This window comes from Torulaspora delbrueckii, chromosome 4 (assembly GCF_000243375.1).
Source record: "Torulaspora delbrueckii CBS 1146 chromosome 4, complete genome".
Lineage (NCBI taxonomy): Eukaryota > Fungi > Ascomycota > Saccharomycetes > Saccharomycetales > Saccharomycetaceae > Torulaspora > Torulaspora delbrueckii.
In genome coordinates, this window is record NC_016504.1 from 28,996 (window position 1) to 55,120 (window position 26,125).

The following is a 26,125-nucleotide window of genomic DNA, read 5'->3' on the forward strand; positions in this document are numbered from 1 at the left end:
ACTCACTGATAACGATGCAAACCAGGCGAATGTATTGATGTGGCTTCATTCTTTGAAGTGAAGAGCTAGCCACCAGTTGTCTGATCTTCTCTCTCCCGATCTAACTTTAAAGTGCGATCGATGTCTGAGGGTATGGTCAGTAGGAAGTACAAGGCCTATATGCAAGCTAGTCGAAAAGCGCAATTACAGTGGTGGGAGCTTGAAATCATAGAGTCTCTTCAAGGCTCCGTAAAGGACAGGCGCTCCTGTATATCACTTCACTTCTCGTAATAGGCTTGATGCCAAGAGTCTTGTACTACTTCTTTTTTGGTTGTCATAACAATCTTGGTAAGAGTACGAACGAACGACTCTCCCATAGTGTTCCTGCTATGAATATAAGGCAAGCTATCGATAAAACCTAACTGATACTAAACTCGAAATTTGGATGTGTTGTTGTTCCTGTTTCGTTACTTAGATCAAAGTTTTACTTTTAGGTAACAGCAAGTAAGTGAGCCAGGCCCCCTTCTTCTTCGTTTTCACAGCCTGCTATCACAGAGAGATTGAGATCCTGGCTTATCAAATTTCCTTCCCCATTAAGCTTCATTGGCGAGCATCAGAGATGTATCTTCCTCGAGAGATATATTTCGACCTTCCAGTTTCGGACAGTCTGTCGCGCGCAGCCCCATCAAACAGATGAAAACTAATTCAATAGATTTGTATCTACTGATAAGAAAGCTGACCAGTTTCACACTACATGGATAGTTTTGAGATAGCCATGGTAACATTGTATCAACATGAAAGGTTGGGAAGCTAACTTTTATCGGCACTATACATGCGTTTCTCATCTTCATGAAACTGATAGGTAAAAATCCTCATTCTATTTAATGGCCTGTGCTTATCCATGTCAATTGATTCAAAATTACAAACTAATGCAGTTGCATTAAGACTCTAAATTTGATACAAGCTAAACTAAGTAATTATTTTTTCAAAGTGTTGATGAGAAGAGTTTTTAAGGGAATCGTAAACGTGAATGGTATAAGGCCATCTCTCAGGGTTGTGAGAAGTACTCACAACTTTGCTAAGACATCAATAACTAGTGGATATCAGGCTGGTCCTAAGTCCAGAAGGTATGATATTAAGAAAGCGTCAGTTGCCACTGGTGCCACTGCGTTCACTGCGCTGTTGTCCTACTTTCTCTTTGATCAATCTGAGGGAGATATTTCAGCTAGTGAGCTGAGAAAACACAACACTGTCCATGATTGTTGGATCGCTTTAAATGGTGAAGTTTACGACGTCACTGCATTTTTGCAAATGCACCCTGGTGGAGTTGCAAGATTAATGGAAGTTGCTGGTGGTGATGCTACTGAGAAGTTTTATCAAATTCACTCAGACTCAGTCTTTGAAAAGATGAAGAACAACTTTATTTATATTGGAAAGTTAAAGGGAAGCATTGACAAAACTTATACAGATGAAGAGCTCAGGATAATAGAAATGAAGCAAAAAATACCTCCACTATCGACTCTTTTTAGCTTATCAGACTTTGAGAATGTTGCTAAGCACGTATTGCCAAAATCGACCTTCATGTATTATGCTACTGGTTCATCTGATGAATTTTCTATTAGGGAAAACCACTATGCCTATGGCAGGGTTTTCTTCAAACCAAAGATGATGCAGGACCGCACAGGAGATTTAGATCTCTCGACCGAGTTTTTAGGCACCAAGGTTGATTTACCATTTTACATCACTGCATTTGCTGGCTCTAAGCTTGCTCATCCTTTGGGTGAGATGAACCTTCAGGCAGCTTCGTATGCCGCCAATGTCATGCATATGGTACCCAAGATGAACTCTTACAGTATTGATGAATTTTTCGAAGTTGTCCCAGATGACCAGAACCATTGGTATCAATATCATTTTGATACACAAGAAGAGATTGATAACATAGAGCAGCTAGTTAAAAAGGTCGAAAAGATGCCAAGTGTTAAAGGATTTTTTTTCAACGTCGATCTGGACGATATTGGTAATAGAGAGAAAGATTCTAGACAAAGAGCTGCCGAAACTGTCGAGCCTGACGTATTGAACAAGTTGGTTCCTGCAGATTTTGGGGAGCATCCTTACATGAGTTGGAAGATCATTGACAGAATACTTGCCACTACTGACCTCCCAGTTGGTTTGAAGGGTGTTCAGAGAGGTGAAGATGTAGTTATTGCCGCTGAGAAAGGAATTAAAGCAGTCGTTTTGTCGAATCATGGGGGAAGGCAACTAGACTTTTCAAGACCTCCCCTTGAGGTCCTGGCAGAGGCAAGGGCTATGCTAAAAGAAAAGAATCTGGAGGACAGTATCGAAATTTACATCGATGGTGGTGTTCGCAGAGGTTCTGATATCATTAAAGCACTCTGTTTGGGAGCCAAAGGCGTAGGCCTTGGCAGGCCATTTTTGTACGCTATGGCAGGTTACGGTGAGGAAGGTGTCAGCAAATTAGTCAGTATTCTTCAGCTTGAAATTCAAAATAATATGAGATTACTTGGAGTGAGGAAGATCGATGATTTGAATGAAAGTTTCATTGATTGCAAGAATCTGACACTGCGCAATCCCAAAGCGGGAGATTCTCTGTACGACGAAGCTTACCAACCGCTAATATTCCAGGAATTCAAATGACTTTTTAAGAGGACAAAATTTATTGACAGATACAAATATACATAACTATTAGGAATATAAAGTAGAAATAACAGTTTGAGATTTATTAACGAGATTCTCGCATAAAATTTCGGTGTAACGTGGATCAATATAGCAACTGTCACCTATTGAAGCTTAGGAAACGTAGTTTTGATTGTCTGAGATCGCGAAGCGATTTGCTATCTCGACTTTGATTTCCATCTTGTATTTTTTCAAAAGTTCGACATTTCTTGAAGAAAAAGATAACAATAAACATACAACTATCTACAAGCACAACATTCTTTTTCAGGAAACCGTGCATGCAGTATCTTGCATTTTTCTGAGTATCTTATCACTCCGCTTAAAAGGTATATCGCTTTTAAGCATGTTGATAGCTTGGCTCATTGAGGCGATGTCTGATGTTCCCAAAAGGGAAGTTCGATCGCATCGGCAAGGTATCGAAGTCAGTAAGCTACCAGGACACAGTATGAGATTTGATAGCTATGGGATGGTGTGATTAGATGAAGTGCGAAGAGATGTTGGATAAGGGCAGTATTCTACTTTGGATCTTGCTCTGATTAGTAGTTAATCATCAAGGACCTGATAAATGCGCTTTACTGGCAGATCAACATTGAAGAGTAAACTCTTGCATTATAAAAAGGCCTTATTTCTACCAAAATGAATATATTCTAGTCTCAATTCAATTCACAAGATCAACCACTAGTCGGCGGACCTTGAGAAGGTATCGAGCTAGTAAATTTCAAATTTGATCTGTGATAGAGAACCAAAACCGTCAAGATTTGCCATGTCGCCAGAGTTGCCAACCACAGGGGATATTCCCCTCTCACCTTACTTCCCTAACCAAATGAAGGAAAACATGAAGGCATCTGTAAATGAAGTCATTGATGAGGAACAAGGCTCTATTTCAGAATTGGAGGTAAAACCGCAAAATGAAATGGTAAGAGGCCTTAAATCTAGGCACATTCAACTCATTGCCCTGGGAGATGCAATCGGTACTGGTTTGTTTATTGGTTCTGGTGGTGCCTTGAGTACTTGTGGTCCAGCACCTATATTGATCTCCTACATTGTTATGTCCTTTTTTGTTTGGACGATCGTAAACCAGTTGACGGAAATGGTGGCTTTAATACCTCTACCCGGTGAAGCTTCCATGTACTCGCTGGCTAGAATGTATGTCGGCCGCCCGCTTGCATTCATGTGCGGTTGGAACTTGTTTTACGCTATGGCCATGATTGCCCCTAGTGAAATCACAGCTTGCGCCATGCTTATCCAGTACTGGACTGATGCGAACTCTGCAATCTTTATTTCAATTTTCATCGTCTTTTCTGTTGCGATTACAATGCTTCCTGTGCGGGTGTTCGGTGAAAGCGAGTTCTGTGTGTCATCGATCAAACTTTTGACCATCGTGGGCCTGATTATCGTTGGAATAGTAATCTTTTTCGGTGGTGGACCTTCTCAAGATCATATTTTGGGCTTTCATTATTGGAAAAAGCCTGGGGCCTTCAAAGAACACCTGGTTCCAGGATCTACCGGTAAGTTCCTTGCAGTCTGGACTGCAATCATTAAAAGTGGTTTTTCCTTCGTTCTGGTACCTGAAACTGTCGCTTCTTGTTCCGCTGAATCCGCAAGCCCAAGAAGAAACATGCCTAGAGCTTGCCAGAGATTTGTTTATCGCCTGGCTCTTTTCTATGTCGCTGGTGTCTTAGTGGTTACTGTGGTAGTGGGGTCAGATGATGCGAATCTGCTGAACGCTATCCATTCGGGGGCCTCGAACGCAGCAGCCTCACCTTATGTCATTGGGATAAAGGAGGCTGGTATCAAAGTCTTACCTCATATTATCAACGCCTGTATCTTGACGAGTGCCTACTCTTGTGGAACTGCCGAGTTATATGGGTGCTCTAGAATTTTACATTCGATGGCTATGAAGGGAGACGCTCCTCAGATTTTTGCTAAAGTCAATCGCTTTGGTGTCCCATACTATAGTACAGCTGTTGCCTGCTTGTTCACCCTGTTAGCATATCTGAACTGTTCAAAATCATCTTCATTGGTCTTCAATTGGTTAAGTAACATTGCCACGATATCCGGTTTCATTAGTTGGGTTTTCGTTTCAGTTACCTATACCAGATTCAGGACTGTCATTGACAAATTAGACCTTAACGATAGGATACCTTTCAGACGCAGATTTCAAAAGGGTTTTGCCTATGCTTGTATTGCATTCTTCGTTCTTTTGAGTTTAACAAACGGTTATGCTGTATTCATTAAAGGCAACTGGAACACTAGCGACTTCTTTGCCTCTTACGTTACTATTGGTTTCGTCGCCGTTTTGTTCATTGGTAGTACCATCTACTACAAAGAGTTACGATTCAGAGACGTCTCAGAGATTGGAAGAGAAATCATTCCAAAAATCGACATTGCCGATGAAGATGAAAGGAATGATGTGCCTGTCGTACCGAAGAATTGGGGCGAAAAGATTTGGTACACTATTGTTTAAACTTCTAAGATATAGGTTTTGATTTAAGTTGATATTCTTTTGTTTGATTTTGATTGCCCGAACTTTACGCCTTTCAAGAAAAATACACAGATTAACGAATAGAATGATATTCAATAATACTGACCAACCTAAGATGATATTCAAGCATGAGTTGCCTTTTAGCGAGAATGGTTAACATCGCCGCTCGAAGTTTCAAAAAAGTTCGGTTGACAAAATATTCTGACTAGCATCTCATGAAGACTTCTCGTATCTAGTGTAGTTATATCATCCTCCACTAGTTCTGCGATAAAAACTTATCTGGCTTTTCAACTGATATTATAGATTGTGTTTTATCTATTTCTAACATTATAATCCATTTAGGAAGGTGGCAAGAATAAGCGAAATTAGGCATCTTGATATCGCAATTGAACTCTGTAAATCTTATCCAAGTATGATCTGGAAGATTATAAAAGAATGGGAGCTCTAAGCCCTAATTTGCTCTTCACACTAACTAATTGCTTGAACAAGATAAACTTGAATTTTAGATACACAATATGGCAACACAAATTCAATGGGAAGACGTGAACGGACCATCTCACTCACTGCTCTCACCAGGATATGTCACTGCAAAGAATAGTCAACTTTTGTTCACTTCAGGCTGTGTTGGTACCGATAAATCTGGAAAACTTGCTGAAGGCGTGGAAGCTCAGACTAAACTGGCTTTGGAAAATTTGAAAGTAGTTTTGGAAGCCGGTGGCAGCAGCTTGTCCAATGTATTAAAGGTCCTTCTGTTTGTCGGTGATGGGAGTTATGCCTCAGCTGTCAATAGCGTTTATCAAGAGTATTTTCCAGGCAGGCCAGGAAGAAGTTGCGTTGTTGTTGCATTCCCAGACCCAGCAATCAAGGTGGAATTGGAATGCGTAGCTGTTGTTCCAGAGAAGGACTAGTTTATAATCAAGCACCATATATGTTATAGGATCCAAAAACCTCATATCTTTTCATAGCTTGCATATTCAATCGAATGATGATAATACCTATTCCAGTTAGTAAAACAGCAAGTGCAAATATCCTTAAAAGCGGTTGTCGAGCAACGACCACTCGTACAAAGACCACTCGTACAACAAAAGACAACTCTATCTTGTTAAGAGAAATTGCTAGATAGCTAATGAGACCTACACTGATGAGTAATCGATGTGATTCAGCCGCATCGCGCTGAATCTTATCAGTGACAAGATAGGAAGCTCGGGAAGCGAAAATTGGAGTAACAGTTTACTGAGCTTCCAATTAGGGATCTAAGGCTAATCAAGCTTTCATATCGGGATCACTGGTTAGTAAGGGTATATAAAGTTGGTTCAATGGGTTATTTCCTGCTTCAGTTCAAAGATAATCGATAAGATTATTACTGCACAACAAGCAACCTTATTATGACTGCTGCCACCGAACCCCAAACCTCCTACGTTTTCCAAGGTACCGTTGACAAACCTGGCCTCCAAGTAGTCGGAGGGAAAAGTGTCTACATTGACGTCGAGAAAGATGGCGTGGTCCACAAGAACGTTATCGATGCAATGACTGGTGCTGCTGTGGGTGCCCTAGGTTCCGCTGACGAAGATGTGTTTAAAATCATTAATGAAGCAGCGCGTGAATCTACTTACTCGTTTTGTCCTTTAATTTCCAACAAGAGCTCTGAAGCTCTATCCAAATTTTACATTGAAAATTCTCCTGAGGGGGCCTTCTCTTCAGCCTTGTGGCTTACTTCAGGATCTGAAAGTAATGAGAACGCTTTGAGAATTGTTAGACAATACTACTTGGAACGTGGACTACCAGAGAAAGTGAAATTGATCAGCAGAGAAAGTTCCTACCATGGATTCACCTTAGGTGCTCAATCGATCTCTTGGAATCCAAGAATCGAACCATTCACTCCTTATTTAATGGATAGGAAGTCAGTGTGCCTAAAAATGCCTCCTGCCTACACCTACCGGTTCAAAGAGAAGGCGGAAACGGAGGAACAATATACAGAACGTTTGCTTGGTGCTTTGGAGCAACAAATCATCGAGAATGGCGCAGGGACCATTGCGGCTATTATCGTTGAGACTTTACCAGGCTCAACTCTTGGTACAACTCCACCACCAAAGGGATACTTGAAGGGAATTAGAGCTCTCTGTAACGAATACGATATCATCTTCTACCTTGATGAAGTTATGTGCGGTACTGGTAGATGCAACCCCAACGGAAAGCTCAACTGCTGGGAAAATTATCTGGATGCTTCAGAAGCACCTGACATTCAAACAATCGGTAAAACCATTGGTTCTGGGTACGTCACTTTAGCTGGTGTTTTAATCGGCCCAAAAATTAGAAACGCATTTGTGAATGGTTCCAACTCCGTCTTTGGTGGTAACACGTACTCCGGCCATGCCTTCAACTGTGCTGTCGCACTGGGCATTCAAAAGAAGATTTTGAAGGAGAACTTGACTGCCAACATTTTCAAGATGGGCAACTTACTAGGTGCCAAGCTAAAGGAGCGTCTATTGTCAGCAGACAACATTGCTGGCGACGTCAGGGGTGTTGGGGGCTTCTGGTCCATTGAGTTTGTGAAAGACAGAGCAACTAAACAGATCTTTGATGCTGACTTGAACGTGGGCCCTCGTTTCAAGCAGCTTTGCTTGGAGAACGGAGTGAATGTCATGGGCATGCCCGCATTCGCTGATGGTAGCTGCGGTGACCATGCTTTGGTTGCACCAGCATTCATCGTCACTGAAGATCACATCGAAGAGATTTACGAGAAAATCGTCAAGTCTGTGGATGATTTGACCTCGATATTGAAGCAAGAAGGCGCTTTCTGAATTGTTTACTATGCTTATTGAAGAAGGCAACAAGATTTATATATTTGATTTGTACTGGCTACTAAATTTTTTTATTATTTAATCTTTTATAACCTTGATAACCCAGTTTGAGAAGAAAATTGGAATGATCAATGCCAAGATGAAAATATAAAATCAAACTAAATTAGCTTCTTTGGACCCAATCGTAAGACGAATGGCTGATTAATGTCCGTTCAGGTATTGTTGAGTTTGGTTGGTCTTATCGACAAGTTTTTTGAAACGATGACCTTCCCCAAAGGGCAACATTTTTCAATACTAGGCGGAGATAAGAGAATGGCTTGGAAAGTCACAGCGGCGAATCTTGACACTACTATTTGACTCACCTTGTGATGTCGATTGAATAGGAAGTTCAGAACTGTGAGGGTGAAGTTGCGTATAAAAACAGTGAGACGGCAGTTGAAACTGTCAAACACCTCGGCTTTTCTTAAAAGCACCAATAACCTAAATCTTCAAATTACTGAATAATGACTGTAACTTCCACCAAAACCCCTTCATTCAAATTGAACACTGGAGCGTTGCTTCCAGCCATTGGACTTGGTACCTGGAAATCAAGTGAAGAAGATGCCTATACCGCGGTTCTTTCGGCACTAAAAGCTGGCTACAAGCACATCGATACTGCTGCGATATACAGAAATGAGCGAGCAGTAGGCAAAGCCATCAGGGATTCCGGAATTCCAAGAGATGAACTTTTCATCACGACAAAGCTGTGGAGTACTCAACATAGAGATCCAAAAGCTGCTCTGGATGGCTCCCTTGAGAGGCTAGGACTCGACTACGTTGACCTTTACCTAATTCACTACCCTGTTGCATTTAAAACTGATAGAATTGAGGACGGAAACCCATTCTGCTTTCCTTTGTTGCCCAATGGTAAACGTGACGTTGACATTGTCGATTGGGATTTTGTCAAGACCTGGAGGCTCGTGCAACACTTGCCAGAATCTGGGAAGTGTAAAGCTGTTGGTGTATCGAACTTCTCAATTAACAATTTGAAGACGCTCCTAGAGTCTGATGAAAAATTTGCTGTTCCTGCGGTAAACCAGGTTGAAATCCATCCACAGTTACCTCAAACTGAACTCATCGATTTTTGCAAGTCAAAGGATATTGTTGTTGAGGCCTATTCGCCTTTGGGTTCTACGGGCTCGCAAATGTTGACTGATGATACTTTGCAGAAAATTGCCGAGAAGTNNNAAGATGCCCAACCTGCCCAGATCTTGATCAATTGGGGTATCAGTCGGGGGTACTGTGTTTTGCCAAAATCTGTCACACCAAAGAGGATTGAAGCTAACGCAAGGATTATTGACATTAAGAAGGAGGACTTGTTGAAAGTAACAAATCTAATCGACATCCTCGGTCCTAAGAGATATTTGGAACCTGATTGGTCACCATTTCCAATCTTCGAATAATTAGTCGCACAAAGTAGATATTCTATTTATTCGATTGAATTTTGCAAGTCACACTTCTGCGCAGGTGTAAGCACACGTTCTTTCGACGTAATGTTTGAACTGTCAAGGAACATTGAGTCAATTAACTACGTTCAGAAGGCTCTCATTGTATCTTAGTATGTCTTATTTCAAGGCAGTGCCCCAGATGACAAGAATATCTGCGGCGTAATCAAATTAACTAATCAATAAATAATTAAAAAAATATCTCAATAACAGTACTTAAAGTCCAATGCTCTATCTCCTCTTCTATCCTTTGCATCATCGGCAAGTTCACCCCTCAAGATTCTTTCTTTCTTATTGTTGATCCTGCGTAAGACTAGTATCTGGCCAAATGCCAGGATATTTGACAGGACAATACAGCCCAACGAAAACGAATTTCCAAACTTGTAGGGACTCTTAAAGTAGATTTGACCAGCAACTGCACCTGAGACGTTCCCTAATGTTTGGTTTAAACCAAGTGCTGTAGCCCGCTTGTAATGTGGCGCAACATTGTTTGTCAACCATGATATGTTTAAGCCAGTACCAGTATAAAGAGAGAAAGTAATCAGGTAACAAGCAAAATATTTGACCGAAGCACTCTCGACAGAAAGCAGTAGAATGTAACCTATGGCACCGATGACGTTGTATCCCATGAAAATGGGAGCTCTCAATCTCAACCTGTCACTGAGAAACCCAGAGAAAAGAAACACAACAGCAGCCAACAAGTAGACAGGAATGCTCATGAACTGTGCTTTTCTACCAGAATACCCAAGACCCAACTTGAGAATTGCTGTGAGGAATGTGCTATAACCATACATGACAACATCTTGGCAAAACTGAATTGTGAACGAAGTGTAAGTCTTAAAATCCTTCAGCGCATCCCATACATAGGACCATTCAAATTTATCACTTAAACCCATATATTTGGCCCTTTGCTTAGCACGTATGTTCATAAGATGGCGTTCACGCTCATTAAGAAATGGGATAACTTCGAAATGCCCTGGTAAACCGAAGAATAACCAGACAGAAGCCACTACTGAAACTAGTCCTTCAATGATGTATAAATATCTCCAACCTTCCAAACCACCAGTGGTCTTGACGGAAGATAGGCCACCAGCAATGAGCCCACCGAAAGCTCCCGATAGTGAGGCAGAACCAAAGAAGAAAGCGATCCTCTTTGCTTGCTCCTGTTGCTTGTAGACCATACTGATAATAAGAGTCATGGCTGGAAAGAACCCGCCTTCAAAACAACCTAGCAATACTCGAAGCGCGATTAACGATTTATGATTCTGCACAAACCCGTTGCACAGTGTTATTATCGACCACGAAAAAACCAGAAAAGACATGTAGTATCTCACATTCACCCTTTTCAACACCAGCACGGCCGGCAATTCTGCTGCCAAGTAGGTTGAATAGAAAACTGACACTGCGTTCGAATATTGCCTGCTGGTCAACTTCAAATCTTCTTTCATACCCGAAGTGTAAGCGTTCCCAATATTAGATCTATCCAGAGAAGACAGGAAGTACATGAATGCTAACATGGGCAGTAATCTGAAATCCAGCTTCCTAACTAAAGCTGCTTCTTCCTTTGGGTCAATGTATAACTCATCTCCAGTCTCAATCTCCGATTCATGAGTGAATGATACCGCACTACCATTGAGAAACTCATCGTCATTTCTTGTAGTCTCCTTGACTACACCTACCTGCTTTTCTGCCATGCTAAGCACTTGCTTTCCGGTCTACCTAGCAACTGCCATCTAAAGCATAAAGTTGAACGCAGGTATTTTATAGAGTTTCAATTTGCCAAGAATGAAATATGTCGGTACTGCAGCAACTGATTTCCCGACGATCTATGTCTTATCTGATAAGTATTGAGTCATGATATGACTCTCGAGAACTGAAAGCCTCGAGACTTGCCTGTTGCCCGCATTTTTACCAAATCGAGATTAGGGTATTTCGATCAGGACACCTGTCGGAAAAAACAGCTCTCATTTTACCGACATGAATAAAACTGAACAGTTTGGACTATCTAAATCGTTGAGATGCGTGAAAGGTATAAAGGGATAGCAGTTGACGAGCTTGAGCTCCAACGTCGTTTTGTTTTTGAATAGCCTTACTTGGGGTGAATAAAGTAGTAATAATGACAGTCGATACTATTAATAAGATAAGAATTGCCATTGACAGAGGTGGTACTTTTACAGATTGTATTGGGAATCCAGGTACTGGAAAACTTGAAGATGATGTTGTGATCAAACTGCTTTCTGTGGACCCGAAAAACTATCCTGATGCACCATTAGAAGGAATTCGTAGGTTGCTTGAGGTCATACGATGTGAAAAAATTCCACGAGGTACTCCTTTGGATATTTCTGATGTAAGTAGCATTAGGATGGGGACTACTCTGGCTACGAATTGTGCTTTGGAAAGAAATGGTGAGAGATGTGCTTTCATAACCACGAAGGGCTTCAAAGATATTCTAATGATCGGAGATCAATCTAGACCTGACATTTTCGACCTGAATATTAAAAAGACTGAACCTCTCTACGATATGGTGGTTGAAATTGACGAAAGAGTTACTCTCGAAGACTTCTCTGAAGATCCCTTGTGTCATAAATCCGAAGCAAGAGAGAATGATAACACTGTTGTTGGTAATAGTGGAGAAGTGGTTCGTGTTCTGAAAGTCCCTAGCATCGAAGAGATCCGTTCAAGTTTACAATTGATATACCAGAGTGGTATCAGATCCATTGCCGTTGCCTTTCTGCATTCATATACCTATCCCCTACATGAACAGCTCGTGGGTCGTATTGCCAAGGCAATTGGCTTTACGCATGTTTCCTTATCGTCGGAGGTCTCTCCGATGATTAAACACTTGCCAAGGGCTCATAGTGCAGTGGCAGATGCCTATCTCACACCAGTTATCAAAAAATATTTGGACGGTATCGAATCTGGTTTGACAAATTCATCCAAGACCAGCCTACAGTTCATGCAATCAGATGGTGGACTAGTCGAAGGTCACAAGTTTTCAGGCCTTAAATCTATCTTATCCGGTCCTGCAGGTGGGATCGTAGGTTATTCGAGTACCTGTTATGATTCAGAAAACAAGATCCCTTTAATTGGATTCGATATGGGTGGTACTTCCACTGACGTTAGTCGTTACGGTGATGGACAGCTAGAACATGTTTTTGAGACTACCACTGCTGGTATTGTGATTCAATCTCCACAGCTCAACATTAGTACAGTTGCCTCAGGAGGTAGTTCACGACTTTTTTGGGAAAATGGGCTCTTCAGAGTGGGACCAGAATCTGCAACTGCTGATCCAGGACCTGCTGCTTATCGGAAAGGCGGTCCACTGACAATCACGGACGCAAATTTGTTCTTGGGTCGGTTGGTGCCTGAGTTTTTTCCTAAGATCTTTGGTCCCAATGAGGATGAGTCACTAGATCTGAAAACCACCACCAAGAAACTCACTGAACTAACTGAAACCATCAACAAAGATCTAGGAACTTCTATGACACCAGATGAGGTGGCATATGGATTTGTGAAGGTGGCAAACGAGGCAATGGCAAGACCGATAAGGGCCATTACAGAGGCAAAAGGTCATGTTGTTTCTGACCACAGATTAGTCACTTTTGGAGGTGCTGGTGGACAGCATGCTGTGGCAGTGGCTGAGTCCTTAGGTATAAGTGTTGTGCTGGCACATAGATATTCCTCCATCCTTTCTGCATACGGTATCTTCCTGGCAGACGTGGTTGAAGAATCTCAGGAACCATGTTTCTTCATGTTGGATGGTTCTAAGAGAATGACTAAACTTCAGAATAGATTGGACCATTTGATTGAAAAATCTAAAGAATCCTTGTCCATTCAAGGATTTCCAGAGTCCCAAATGGTGTTTGAAAAGTATTTGAACTTAAGATATGAGGGTACTGAGACAAGCTTGATGATCATGCAGCATGAAGGAGAGTATGATTTTGCAAAGTGGTTCTCCGAGGCACATCACCGAGAGTTTGGGTTTTCATTCCCCGAGAAAGCTATTATTGTCGATGACATTCGTATTCGTGCAATTGGGAAATCCCATGTTAGAGACGAAGAGTCTGTTGATGTTCAGTTGAAAAAATATGAGCGCGTTCAGGTATCTGCTGCAGACGATGCAAGTCTTTTCAAGGAAGTCTACTTTAATGACAGACGGGTGAATACGCCTGTCTTCAGAATAGATAATATGCGCTATGGTAGCGTTATCAATGGTCCAGCTATCTTAGCTGATGGTACTCAAACTAACATCATCCCAGAAAATGCAGAGGCCACCGTCCTGAAGTCGCACATCTTCATCAATCTTTTGTCAAGAGGAGAAAAATTAACGCATGGTGTAAGCGATCGTATTGATCCTGTAATGCTGTCCATATTCAGTCACCGTTTTATGGACATTGCCGAACAAATGGGAACTCAATTAACGAAAACGTCAGTCTCCACAAATGTTAAAGAACGTTTGGACTTTTCCTGTGCTTTGTTCGACCCTTCAGGTAATTTGGTTGCTAATGCGCCTCATTTGCCTGTCCATTTAGGTTCTATGTCGACGTGCATCGCTGCGCAGGCGAAATTATGGGAAGATAAGCTGAAGCCTGGCGATGTAATTGTCACAAATCATCCAGAAATTGGGGGAACTCATTTACCAGATATCACCATTATATCACCAGCTTTCTCCGAAGTTGATGGAAAACTGATCTTCTTCGTTGCTTCGAGAGCTCATCATGCTGATATTGGAGGTATCTCACCTGGTTCGATGCCTCCCAACTCGAAAGAATTGTACGAAGAAGGCGCGGCCATATATTCGGAGTTGATCGTCAAAGAAGGGAAATTCCAAGAAGAACTGATCAGATATCTCCTCTTGGAAAAACCAGCCACATATCCTAACTGTTCAGGCTCAAGAAGGATAAGCGATAATATCAGTGATTTGAAAGCACAGATTGCGGCTAATAATAAAGGAATTAATTTAATTGCCAAACTAATGAATGCAAATGGTCGTGACACTGTAGTGAAATATATGGAGGCTATTCAACTCAATGTTTCTGAGACTATCAAGAAAATGCTGAAGCAAATGACGTTCCACTTCAATGCTACCAAATTCAGTAGCGAAGATTTGATGGATGATGGGACCGTTATCAAATTAAACGTCTCACTTGATGTCGAGAAGGAAGAGTATATTTTTGACTTCGAAGGGACTTCTCCACAAGTTTACGGTAACCTCAATGCACCTGAAGCTATCACAAATTCTGCCATCTTGTACTGTTTGAGGTGCTTAGTTAATGAAGATATTCCGCTGAATCAAGGCTGCTTGAAGCCAATTACTGTTAAAATACCAAAGGGCTCCATTTTGAGCCCTATTGATGGTATCGCTGTCGTGGGTGGTAATGTCATGACCTCGCAAAGGGTCACTGACGTTGTCTTGAAAGCCTTTAACGTTATGGCAGATTCTCAAGGCGATTGTAACAATTTCACGTTTGGGACTGGTGGAACTGATCCCAAGACCGGAGCGGTGGCACAAGGTTTTGGTTATTACGAAACCATCTGCGGTGGACATGGTGCTGGAGCAGATTCTTGGAGGGGACCTGGTTGGAATGGGACAAACGCTGTCCACACAAACATGACCAACACCAGGATGACAGATACCGAGGTGTTCGAAAGAAGATATCCCGTGATTTTAAGACAGTTTGCAGTAAGAACAGGTTCTGGTGGTAAGGGAAAATACAAGGGTGGAGATGGTGCTGTAAGAGAAATCGAATTCCGTCAGCCTGTACAAGCATCAATACTCTCGGAACGTAGAGTGATCGCTCCACATGGAATCAATGGAGGTGAGAACGGAAGCCGAGGCCTCAATATCTGGATTCGGGGAGCTAGCCAAAATGTGATTAATCTAGGAGGTAAGAATTCGGTCCATGTGAAGGCAGGTGACCGCATTATAATTGAGACACCAGGAGGTGGTGGATGCGGTAGGTCAGAATAATCTATGAGACCAACAATTATAGTCATTATCTTTCATAGTTGAAGAATAAGTAAATCAGCATTTTGTATCAAGATTTTCCAGCTTATATGCCTTAATTGATTCGTTTTATTGTTATCCAATGTCTTTTTTTTGTTGTCTTTATGTTTTGGACGATCATTGAGCAATTCAGGATCAGAAAAAACAGTGGCATTGAAGTAATAAAGATAAAGAGTCAATTAAACAAGATGTATAAAAAAGGATCAACCCCAGAGCAACTGATGTGGATAGTTGGAATATCAAAATAAAGAGTTAGAAAATCTCATGAAGTCTTCATCGTCAAATAGCGCCAAACCACTTGAGTTGGAATCACTAATATCGTCCAAAACACGCCCCAAGTCAATACGACCGAGGGATTCAAATTCGATGCTCTCACGTACAGTTTCGTTCGGTTCACGATGTCCCTCAAACGTTGAAAAAACACCGTCAAACTTACTCTGCACTTCTTTTGAGGATAAAAGGTCAATAATCTCGGTCAGCTGTCTATTGAAATTAGAAGCTGATATGTTGTATTTTGACAGCTTCTGTAGCAAGTTCAAATTGAACTGAACCCTATCAAGCACCGCAGACAAATCGCAGTTCAGGTTGATTGAAGAATAGGGCATGGACTGGCAGAAAGCAGCTAGGATCAGAATAATTGTAGCATTGAAAATGTAATGGCAGTCTAAGAAGGACGCTTTTGCCATACTGCCTTTATGGTACAGTTTTGCCAGTACTACACTCTGCAAATGGGCGGCCTGAACGCAGGAGTCAACCAGAACTTGAATGATACCTCGTGGCTTCTTCTCATCATTGCCACCATCTAGCATTTTGTTGAACACATAGAAGAGTGCAGGACGAGTAGTTATTATTATCAGATAGTTGTAGTTGATATGCAGATTGACCGTAGATCTCGAATTTTCAATATTAAAATCATCCAAATCCAAGATTAGGTTCTGAGGGAGGTCGTCAAACCACGTTTTTAACTCTTTAAGCACAGCATTGCAGTTTTGAATGAATGAGATTGAGTTTTTTGTATAAATGGACCTCAAAATTCTGGTAGTGATCCTGGCCAGTTTAACCTGCGAGACGAAATGACATGTCTCGAGCGACACAGAATAATATCCCTTCTCATCAACTAGTGGAAGCGACAGAACGTCAACATCCAAATCGTCAAGGTTCAGCGGAAAACCAAATCTCACAGCGACCAACCTGTCGTATATATAACAAAGCCAGAAGATCCTGTTTTCCTTAGCAGTTGTTGGATGTTTATGGAATCCCAGTCCAAACATCATTCTTATTGCGCATCCCACTAAAATCGAGGCAAGAGAGGATTTATCGAGAGATAGAGCATAATACGCGGCATAAAGAAAGGATTGGACCAGAGAGCCATTAGCAGTGCGATCAGATACACCTAAAAGCTCGCCTTGTAGCTTTAAGACTGTCTCAAAGTATATTAGTCCGGGAAATTTTGAACGAGATTTCTGCTTAGATGAATGCTCAATGAACATTCGTCCAAGCGCTAGATAGGAGAAAAATCTTGTCAATTCTGAGGCATAGTCGATGAAGCTGAGATTATTTCCCAGCCCATCATATATCAAAGGCGCAAGTACCGTAGATTTGTAATCTGATTCGATAAACATGTAATCTGCCCCAATAGCATTCGAAGCAGCATCTATCCATCTCTCTGCATTCTCAATGGAAGGCCGCGACTCAGCAGCTATGGCTTCAATTTTCTCTGCACTTGGCGAAGTCTCCACAGTTATCGTCTTAAAATTCGGTACACTGGTATCGTCTTCGATATGACAGGATCTCACCAAAGACTGCCTGATCTTAATCAGATACTTAGCACAAGCCGAATCACCTAAATTCAAAGACGTTTCAGAAGATCCAACAGGTACCTCATCAAAAACTTCGGTACTATATTCCTCACTCGAAGTAATAGGAATACCTTCAACGCTTTCACCTGGTCCTTGCGGGCTACCTGAATGGTTCAATTTTTGTTCCAATTCTTCAATCCTGGTTTTTAGACCCAGGATATAACGTTCTGTAACTTTGACAGTCTTACTTGGAACCTTGGAGTGGTATACACATTCTTGTGTCCTACCAATTCTCGTACAATAATCGCATGGGAGTTCTCCGGTACACCGTTTCTTGCGGTGTTTACATACATCGCAAGCCTTGCTAACCCTCTTCTCCTTCATTGAACCTACGAACGACTGTAACAACAATTCGAACCATCATAAAGCTCGAATCCAGCGTGAGTAGGTCAAAGACTTTGGCTAATCGTGTTGATCATTACCATTAACCTTAAACTCTGTATCATAGACTATCACGTGTAAATCTCAATTAGATAAGAAGAAGTCTTGAAGTTGATCAAAAGCTTAATTGATTTGGTATACCCAGGATCCAACTGAATCTTTTGAATACTGCTTCTTGAGTTCTGAATATTATATAGGCGCCATAGAGATGGAACAATCGGTAGTGGTGTATCATAAAATGGATAAAATAATGACAAAGAGTTGATCCTCTCGTAGGTTATCACCAAGTTATTAAAGCTTTCATGCATTAATTATAATCGGCCTTCTACCTTCAGTACTTGAGCAGCCGTATCGTAGATTGTCTTTTCGAAAGGCAGAAACTCAAACTCCAAAATGTGGTTTGTTTTCGAGTAATCATACCTCGCAAGTGAACTGAGAAGCTTCTTACTCTCTTCGGCATCACCACTTGCAATCTTACCTTTCAGCTTGGGGAATCGTTTATCCAGCACATCTACAATGTTCACTAGCGTAAATCTGCCGGCGCACAAAACCAATCTTTGGCCAATAGCTGCAGCCTTTTGAAAAGCTGCCAAGTGGGCTCTGGCTACGTCTCTAACGTCCACATACCCTCCCGCAATGCTCATATCCAGCTTCGTCTTGGGCGTGGAGTGCACGAGGTCATTGATATACTGGCAGGAAGTGTTTAAGCGTCCAGTAGCATTCGAATCGGACAGTTGAGGTCCAAAGACCCACACAGGATTCACTGTCGAAAGTTTAAAGTTGATCTTACCCTCGTTCTCATGCATAAATTCCCAAGCTGCCCGCTCTGCGAACGTCTTGGAGCCGTAATATGCCGCTTCAGCATCTTTGCAAGCTTCCTCCCAGGTAATTGAGTTCCATGAATCTTCAGTATGCAAATTCTTTGGGTCTATGTCGCTTTCATAACTGGTGACTGCAGCATCTGACGAGGTTATCACAACACGTTCCACAGAATGAGCGGCATACTTCTTAATGGCCTGTAGAATAGACTTGGTGCCCTCGACTGCTGGCTGCAGAAGGTCTTTTTCACAGTCCTCAGTGTCGTAGTGGAATGGGGATGCCGTGTGTAAGACAACCTTGATATCTTGACCATACTTGCTGAAGATTTCATCAAATGCAGCAGCAGCGGATATGTCACTGACAATAGAAATGGTGAGCTCAGGGTGACTGAAATGCTCGAGCAATTGGTCCGCTTTAGCCTGTGATCTAACAGAACCGATCACCTTGTAGCCTGAGCTGAGCAGCTCATTGACGACATGGGACGCAATGAAACCATTGGCACCAGAGACAAACACGGTACAACCTTCTGAGACGACCATATTAACTGACCAAACAATAGAGATATTTGGAGTTCTCGGTAGTCCTTTTCACTACGGTTATCGAGAGATAGAACTAGTCGAATACTAGACTCTTGAAGAACGAATCAAGGCGTCTACACGTGATAGTACAAGAGGCTGGTTTGACCAGTCAGTAAGCATTTTGAGGCCATTTGAGCGTGGGAACTTGCCTGCGACTTTCGAGCTGACAGCCATAAGCCACTTCAAGTTCGTTCGATCAAGTTAGTGACAAATGAAAATTTTAGATCTTTGTAGGTTTACGTAGTTTTTACTCAGCCAGATGAACTTATTTCAACTCGGCAACGATTTGGGACCAGTTATCATGCTTGTTTCTACCGTATTGGATATCTGCGATCCAGCTAGCGAGTTGCTTAGTCAATGGACCACTCTGCTCGCCTGGCAACAATGGGACGGAGATGTCTTTACCTTTCCATCCAATTTCCTTGATTGGAGAAACAACAGCTGCGGTACCGGAACCAAAGGCTTCCAATAGCTCACCCTTGGCAGCTCTGTCAGCGACCTCGTTGATAGAGAAGTAACGTTCGTTGACCTCCCATTCATTTGGATCGAGGTTCTCTCTAGCAAGTGCCAAAACAGAGTCTCTGGTAACACCTTCTAGGATGGTACCATCAAGAGGAGCGGTAACCAATTCCTTCTTACCAGTTTCCTTGTTCTGGAAGGCAAAGAACACGTTCATAGTACCAACCTCAGTAATGTACTTCTCAGGGCCAAATAGCCACAAGTTTTGCTGGTAACCTCTCTCAGCAGCTTGCAATTGTGGCAAGATACATGGAGCATAGTTGGCACCCAATTTCTTGTCACCGACACCACCTGGCCAAGCTCTAGTAGCATAATCTGTGGCTTCCAAACGCACGGCCTTGAAACCAGTCTTGTAGTAAGGACCCACTGGAGAACAGATGACGAACAAAAGAGCCTTGTCTGGAACGCTGACACCCAAAGTGTTGGTGGTACCAATCAATGTTGGTCTCACATACAAAGAGTAGCCAGTGCCCTCTGGCACCAAATGCTTATCCTCCTGGATCAACTTCCCAATCAAATGAATTAACTCTTCAGATTCAAAAGTAGGCAGACAGATTCTGGCTGCAGACTTATTCATACGTTTCATGTTCATATCTGGTCTGAACATCGAAATCTTGTCATCAGATGTTCTGTAGGCCTTCAAACCTTCAAACAGCTCAAACCCATAATGGAAAACACAACAAGAAGGATCCAAGCTCAAAGGAGCGTAAGGCTTAATCTCGGGAGTTGCCCAACCCTTTCCTCTGTTCCACTCGATAGTCAACATATGATCGGTCATAGTCTTACCAAAGACCAATTGATCGTTAGGCTGGGCCTTCGATGGGGTGTTTGTCTTGATGATTTTCACCTTTGATGCATCCAAAGGTGTCTCTGTGGTGGCCATCGACCTGACAAATGATGGAAGCATCCTCGTCATCCGACTGCTGATAGCTTGTCTGTGTAACATCATTTCTATCGATCCTAATTTCTACTCTTGTTTCAGCACAAACAACAACGAAAACACACAAAAAAGTCAACACTATCTCAATTTAGTGTTCGGTTACCGTCTAATCCACTGTTTACGTCAACAATAGATCCAAGAGAGTTATTGGTTCTTTTACAATCTTTTCGGAGATCTTTAAACGCTTGAATTGTGGCAAACAAACGTTGAAGGTTTTAAATATGCGAAATCGAAGCACAATAACCGATGGAGGCTCGTCCAGCAACAGTGGGAAGCCTCTGAAATCGGCAGAGTTGAGTCAGAACGTTATCATGGATCGTTTGACTCATAAAGTGAAAAATTAATGAAAAAAAATCTCATTGAATGCAGCCTAAAACAGGCCCGGTACCGGCATATTGTAGGCGATGAGCTTGATAGAAAAGAGAAACAAGACTAATTGAGGGCTCAATTGATGGCTGGCTGAATCAGTGAGGCTGGATTGTCTATATGAGCGCTAAACAGCTGCTGAGAAAGAGCGTCAAGGCCCTGCTGAGGCAGGTTCCTCGAGGTGTGATAGAATCCCAGTCGAAGGCGATAGCAGATGCATTGATCCCGCTATTGGGGGATGCCAAGAATATAGCATGCTTTATGAGTATGGAGAATGGGGAAGTGGATACGCAATATGTGTTGAAGCAGCTATTTGAACGAGGATCGGCCGTTTACCTACCTCGATGCACTTCGACTAGGGAGACGGGCCATGTGTCTTTGAGGGAGTCTAAGAAGCACCATATGCATCTGACATTTCATAGGATGACTTCATGGCAACAAGTGACGGAAATGGTACCGCAGGGCAAATATCAGTTGCGGGAACCTCCAAAGGAAGACCCTGCTCCCTTACCTGCTAAACTAGACGTCATGTTGGTACCGGCGGTTGCATTTTGTTTGCAGAATGGAGCTAGAATTGGTCATGGAGCCGGATTCTATGACGATTTTTTCCAGAGGTACCAACTGCAGCATAATGGTAGTAAACCACTCCTGATCGGGCTCTCTTTAGTCGAACAGATCGTTGATACTATCCCAGTGGAGCCGCATGACTGGCAAATGGACTGCATTGTCAGTGGGGATGGCGAAGTCAGTTGGGTGAACCGTTGAAATGTATAGATAAATATGTTTATATGTGCAAGAGGGGTGATAATATTGGTGGGATTTCGTTAAGCGATAAAGGTGCCACGACCATTGACAAGCTGTCTGTTACCACTTTGGTCTGTTACTTCGACGTTCAACTTTATGTTCTTACCGAACTCTTCAACTTTAGTAGTCCTAATAACGACGAACTGGTTTGCAAAAGTTGGGAACTTGTACGATATCGACAAATCCTTGGTCATCTCACCCTCTTTCGACCTGATGAACTTCACGCTTTCTCTCATGAGGTCCTCCATTACTGTCGCTAGGATCCCGCCATGAACGATAAATGGGTAACCAGTCAATTTCATTCCAAGGTGGTAAACCCCCACAGTCTCTTTAGTGAAAGGGTTGTAGAAGAATCTTGGTGGTATTGCAACTCCTCCAGGGGTACTGAGGGCCCTATCAATCAACAGCACTTCCTTAGATCTATCCGGAAACACTTCCATGTATCCAGCTTGCTGTAACTGTTTGACCACAGGGAGTTGCTCACTACGGTTGTACAGTTCCAGCTTGTACTTCTTGACTTCCTCTGATGTCTGGGGCAGCGAATCGTAACGCCAGTAAGCCATAAGATCCGTAAACGTCATATGTTCTGTAACCATCCATCCTGTTAGAAAGCTTACTCCAAAGATGGTCCAGGGCACCCATCTCCTTGGTGTCTGCTTTGGCCTCACCACAAACTGTTTTGCAGCCTGTTCAGCAGCTGTAGCATACTGTCTCCTAATTAGTCTAGCTCCCAACCCTCTAAGCATCTTCAATGGTTTTTACTAAGCTACTTTGCTCTGTTTAAGTGGTTCTTTGTAAACCTTGAGAGTTTGTACAGGGCGTTGCACTTTTGATGAACAAACGTAGATCAGAATTAAAGCTAAGAAAGATCTGGGATAGAGATAAAGCTATTGATCATAAGTAATTTGCTATTAAACTAGAGTATTGGAGGGCCTGAATGCATTTGAAGATAGAAACACTGACTCTCAATGACTCAGCTCATCAGCTGGCTGACAAAAGTATCAATCCTCGAGCTCAGCAGATATGTGACGACGTGGTACTGCTGTGGAAGGAGGAGCCGGCTACTGAGGATCTAGATATTATCGAGCTACACAAGAGGATACTTCTGCGACATCCTGAGTGGCATATATCGCACCATACGCTTCAGCAGGTACTTACCAGACACAATCTTTATGCCACTGATGAAGCAGAGTTAGAAGTTTACAGCTCTCTGGTGGAGTTTCCAGATGTCTCTGGAGCTATACAGACGCTGGGTCTGCCGAAGAATGTGGAACTGATTGAAACTGGAGACGAGAAAGGTCGAGGTTTATTTGCGAAGAAAGAAATTCGCCAAGGTGAGCTAATCCTAGGAGAGTCAGGTCCGCTGGCAGCAATTCCACCCATTGATAAATTGTCATTGATACAGGCGGGCAAAGTTTGCTCACTTTGCGGGAACTCTCTGGGCCATAGCGATCATTTTGTGATGATGAATGGGCTCGATTGTAATGGATGCGGTGCTGTATGGTGTAATCGAAATTGCAAGAAGACAGACGTAACTCATGCCTCATTGAAGCATGTCAAGGGTAAAGGATCGCTCACTAACGCTTCCGGATGGGCAAAATTCGAAAAATCTTGCATGGAGAACGTATTTGTTGCTGCGTATTCAGTGGGTGTTATCTATGCTACAAGTGCTGTCAGTAAAGCCGATGAAAACCACGTCTTGCAACACTTCCGCTCGCTAGCACAAGTCTCACAAAGAGCTAGGAAGCAGGTCAGTGATTCGACCAATGTTGGCGGTACATTTGACGCTTCAAGTGGGGCTGTCACTTCAGAAGACCCAGAACCTATGTGGCAGCAGGCGTATGAATATTTTAAGGAAGCATTCCCAAAGAGCGAAGACATTGATTTTGAGAGTTTTCTGACTTACGTGGGTAAATTCAACCTCAATCAGATCTCTGGTCAAATCTATCCAATCTATTCTTTCATCAATCATGATTGTGAACCAAACGTACGTTACGAAATCGACGATAAGCTACGACTCAAAGTTTTTGCGAGAAAACCAATCAAAGCGGGTGAAGAGCTGTTGACGACCTACGTCAATCCATTACATGGCGTTAAACTTCGGAGAAGAGAGTTAAGAGTTAATTGGGGATTTTTGTGTCAATGCGAAAGATGCACTAAAGAGCTCACAAAAAGAACAGTCAGAGAGAAGTCGAGCCATCTTGCTGTCCCACTTCATAGCAGTAACGATAGTTCGCGGCGTAAATCTTCAATGAGAAACGCTAGACCTGATTTGAAGGAATTGCTGAAAAATGGAAAAGAATTTGACCTTGAAATCCCAGAACAAATTGGCTTTCCCCAGAGGCGCAGGACATCGGTAAGATTTGATAACAATGTAACAGTAGCAGTAGAGGAATAATTACATAATACAACAGTAAAAACACGAATAACTCCTATAACTCCAAAAACTTATTTTCTTTTGAATTAACTATCCCAATAAAGTACATGTATAAAATCCTTCCAATATCTGTTTTGCCCGTGAATATAAAAATTCATTCTTTCAGTTGCACTCGTTGCTTCTTCAGTAACGGTTCATCTTCTATCAGAGCATTCACATCGCTTTCTGATACTGTTGAGGACGGCTGCGAAACACTCTCTTCAATCGATTGCATTGATTGATGACTTTGCAACTGAGGTCTTATCTGAGTTATCGAATGGGATCGTGTTTGCGGTGCTGAACCCGGCTGTGACTGAGGCTGAGATCCTGGTTGTGATTGCGGCTGAGTTTGAGGGGGATCACCTGTGCGTTCTCTTTCTTCCTGTTGCTTAACCAATGGTACTCTATCTTTGAGATAGCGGATTAGCATAGAATGTAGATCATCCTTGGTGAATGGTTTAGCAAGTATGTCATTCATGCCATGCTGTAAATATGTTATTAGATCTTGATCCTCGATATTACCTGTCATTGCGATAATAGGCGTGTGATTATCAAAACTTCGTACTATTGAAGTCGCTGTGGCACCATCTAAATTGGGCATAACAATATCCATAAGCACCAAATCGTATCGAAATTTTTCCAGAGTTGAAATGGCTGAGAGACCATCAGTCACCACTTCCACAGTACAGCCGTACTTTCTTAAGAACTTAGAGCACAACTGAATGCAAACTGCGTCGTCCTCAACAAGTAAAACATGAAACCCTTCCTTCAGCACGGAAGTATCGTTTGTGTCGAGACCTCCTGGTGGCTTACTGGCCGTAATATGCGCCAATGGAAGTGAAAGGTCACCTGGGGCTGCTCCTGATGGGTGAGAGGGTGCTGCCAAAGGCATCGTTCCTGGGACCATTGACGCAGCTGCAGTATCAAGATCAAAAGATTTTTGAGGTTTGTGTTCATTTAATGCGCCTTTGCTCAGATTCCCGCCACGATTCATTTGGTCGTAAAAGGGCTGTGGCACTTCAAATCCCCGACTTGACAACATGGAGCACAATTGGTTGAAGCCAGTCATTAAATTATCATTAACACTTTTAAAGGTGATTAAGCTCTCCACGATAGTATTGTATTTGGAGTTGAGTTTCTGGAATTCCAACTTGGCCGCGTATTTCTCTTCCTTCGCAAGTTCCAACTCCTTTTGCAAACGATCGACCCGTCTTTTCAAAAGATTGAATTTATCCTTAGTTACTGAGTTTGCTAGTATAAGGTTCACAGCTGAATTATCATGTAAACCATGTTGTTCGTTTGGCTTCAAAAGAACGGTGCTGTCATCTAACAAAATCTTCTTCTGTACTGTAGTCTTCCTTTTGATATTATCGAGAGCCTCCTCATTATGAATAGTGAAAAAAGGATGCTTGAACTCCCAACTTAATTCGCCATATTGTGAGGTTTGTCTTTCTTCTGGCGTTTTCTTAACCTTGTGGAAATCATACTTGTTCAGTTGACGAACAAAACTAGCGAAGTTGGAGTGCTTGAAATGATTCGGTAGTATTTGAGTGGTGAACTTTCCGGTGTCAAGCACAACAAAGCTCTCTCCGGTCTCTGTCCAGCGGACAATATCTGGGTATTCGCACCTTTCAAGGATGCCATATAGCTTACGGACAAAATCATTAGATGGGGTCTTCAAATTCGAAGCAACAGTCGCCATTGATACTCCTGTACTTGGTCGGCTTAACTCCGTTCCACTACTGCTGTTGACGTTCATACTGGGTGCTCAGCCATGTATTAATGACAGTCAGGTTTAAGTAACAAAAAAAGCTTTAAAATAGAACAACTCACTTGTATTTTCGGAAAAAACCCACCAATAAACTAAATAGAGCACTCAAACCAATTCAACTCGTCCAATGTGGCTTCTTTGATGCCTTGTATTTGACCTTTTCGAGTTGGATAAATCCACAAATTCAACTCGAAACTTCGCGCTGGGAGGAAACTTCGCCGA

At 42.3% G+C, this 26,125-nt stretch overlaps 14 protein-coding genes across 14 annotated transcripts; 8 read left to right on the forward strand and 6 right to left on the reverse strand.

The window, feature by feature from the left end:
* Positions 1-975: 975 nt before the first annotated feature.
* TDEL0D00190 (FMN-dependent alpha-hydroxy acid dehydrogenase family protein) lies at positions 976-2,634 on the forward strand (the record flags this gene model as incomplete). Its single annotated transcript, XM_003680766.1, has 1 exon — positions 976-2,634. The coding sequence occupies one exon, from the start codon at positions 976-978 to the stop codon at positions 2,632-2,634; it is 1,659 nt and encodes a 552-aa protein (XP_003680814.1).
* An 802-nt stretch (positions 2,635-3,436) lies between these two features.
* Positions 3,437-5,140, forward strand: TDEL0D00200 (uncharacterized protein; the record flags this gene model as incomplete). Its single annotated transcript, XM_003680767.1, has 1 exon — positions 3,437-5,140. The coding sequence occupies one exon, from the start codon at positions 3,437-3,439 to the stop codon at positions 5,138-5,140; it is 1,704 nt and encodes a 567-aa protein (XP_003680815.1).
* Positions 5,141-5,673: 533 nt separating this feature from the next.
* On the forward strand, positions 5,674-6,066 carry TDEL0D00210 (RidA family protein; the record flags this gene model as incomplete). Its single annotated transcript, XM_003680768.1, has 1 exon — positions 5,674-6,066. One exon carries the CDS (start codon positions 5,674-5,676, stop codon positions 6,064-6,066), a length of 393 nt encoding a protein of 130 aa, XP_003680816.1.
* Positions 6,067-6,543: 477 nt separating this feature from the next.
* TDEL0D00220 (uncharacterized protein) lies at positions 6,544-7,959 on the forward strand (the record flags this gene model as incomplete). The annotated part of the gene is made up of 1 exon (XM_003680769.1): positions 6,544-7,959. The coding sequence occupies one exon, from the start codon at positions 6,544-6,546 to the stop codon at positions 7,957-7,959; it is 1,416 nt and encodes a 471-aa protein (XP_003680817.1).
* A 503-nt stretch (positions 7,960-8,462) lies between these two features.
* Positions 8,463-9,401, forward strand: TDEL0D00230 (uncharacterized protein; the record flags this gene model as incomplete). Its single annotated transcript, XM_003680770.1, has 1 exon — positions 8,463-9,401. One exon carries the CDS (start codon positions 8,463-8,465, stop codon positions 9,399-9,401), a length of 939 nt encoding a protein of 312 aa, XP_003680818.1.
* A 245-nt stretch (positions 9,402-9,646) lies between these two features.
* On the reverse strand, positions 9,647-11,137 carry TDEL0D00240 (allantoate permease family MFS transporter; the record flags this gene model as incomplete). Its single annotated transcript, XM_003680771.1, has 1 exon — positions 9,647-11,137. The coding sequence occupies one exon, from the start codon at positions 11,135-11,137 to the stop codon at positions 9,647-9,649; it is 1,491 nt and encodes a 496-aa protein (XP_003680819.1).
* A 422-nt stretch (positions 11,138-11,559) lies between these two features.
* On the forward strand, positions 11,560-15,414 carry OXP1 (5-oxoprolinase; the record flags this gene model as incomplete). Its single annotated transcript, XM_003680772.1, has 1 exon — positions 11,560-15,414. One exon carries the CDS (start codon positions 11,560-11,562, stop codon positions 15,412-15,414), a length of 3,855 nt encoding a protein of 1,284 aa, XP_003680820.1.
* A 275-nt stretch (positions 15,415-15,689) lies between these two features.
* TDEL0D00260 (Zn(II)2Cys6 transcription factor) lies at positions 15,690-17,633 on the reverse strand (the record flags this gene model as incomplete). The annotated part of the gene is made up of 1 exon (XM_003680773.1): positions 15,690-17,633. One exon carries the CDS (start codon positions 17,631-17,633, stop codon positions 15,690-15,692), a length of 1,944 nt encoding a protein of 647 aa, XP_003680821.1.
* Positions 17,634-18,001: 368 nt separating this feature from the next.
* On the reverse strand, positions 18,002-19,048 carry TDEL0D00270 (SDR family oxidoreductase; the record flags this gene model as incomplete). Its single annotated transcript, XM_003680774.1, has 1 exon — positions 18,002-19,048. One exon carries the CDS (start codon positions 19,046-19,048, stop codon positions 18,002-18,004), a length of 1,047 nt encoding a protein of 348 aa, XP_003680822.1.
* Positions 19,049-19,352: 304 nt separating this feature from the next.
* TDEL0D00280 (branched-chain amino acid aminotransferase) lies at positions 19,353-20,555 on the reverse strand (the record flags this gene model as incomplete). Its single annotated transcript, XM_003680775.1, has 1 exon — positions 19,353-20,555. The coding sequence occupies one exon, from the start codon at positions 20,553-20,555 to the stop codon at positions 19,353-19,355; it is 1,203 nt and encodes a 400-aa protein (XP_003680823.1).
* Positions 20,556-21,032: 477 nt separating this feature from the next.
* Positions 21,033-21,677, forward strand: FAU1 (5-formyltetrahydrofolate cyclo-ligase; the record flags this gene model as incomplete). Its single annotated transcript, XM_003680776.1, has 1 exon — positions 21,033-21,677. The coding sequence occupies one exon, from the start codon at positions 21,033-21,035 to the stop codon at positions 21,675-21,677; it is 645 nt and encodes a 214-aa protein (XP_003680824.1).
* Positions 21,678-21,736: 59 nt separating this feature from the next.
* Positions 21,737-22,462, reverse strand: FMP10 (Fmp10p; the record flags this gene model as incomplete). The annotated part of the gene is made up of 1 exon (XM_003680777.1): positions 21,737-22,462. One exon carries the CDS (start codon positions 22,460-22,462, stop codon positions 21,737-21,739), a length of 726 nt encoding a protein of 241 aa, XP_003680825.1.
* A 191-nt stretch (positions 22,463-22,653) lies between these two features.
* Positions 22,654-24,114, forward strand: SET5 (S-adenosylmethionine-dependent methyltransferase; the record flags this gene model as incomplete). Its single annotated transcript, XM_003680778.1, has 1 exon — positions 22,654-24,114. The coding sequence occupies one exon, from the start codon at positions 22,654-22,656 to the stop codon at positions 24,112-24,114; it is 1,461 nt and encodes a 486-aa protein (XP_003680826.1).
* Positions 24,115-24,247: 133 nt separating this feature from the next.
* TDEL0D00320 (uncharacterized protein) lies at positions 24,248-25,891 on the reverse strand (the record flags this gene model as incomplete). Its single annotated transcript, XM_003680779.1, has 1 exon — positions 24,248-25,891. The coding sequence occupies one exon, from the start codon at positions 25,889-25,891 to the stop codon at positions 24,248-24,250; it is 1,644 nt and encodes a 547-aa protein (XP_003680827.1).
* Positions 25,892-26,125: the final 234 nt, after the last annotated feature.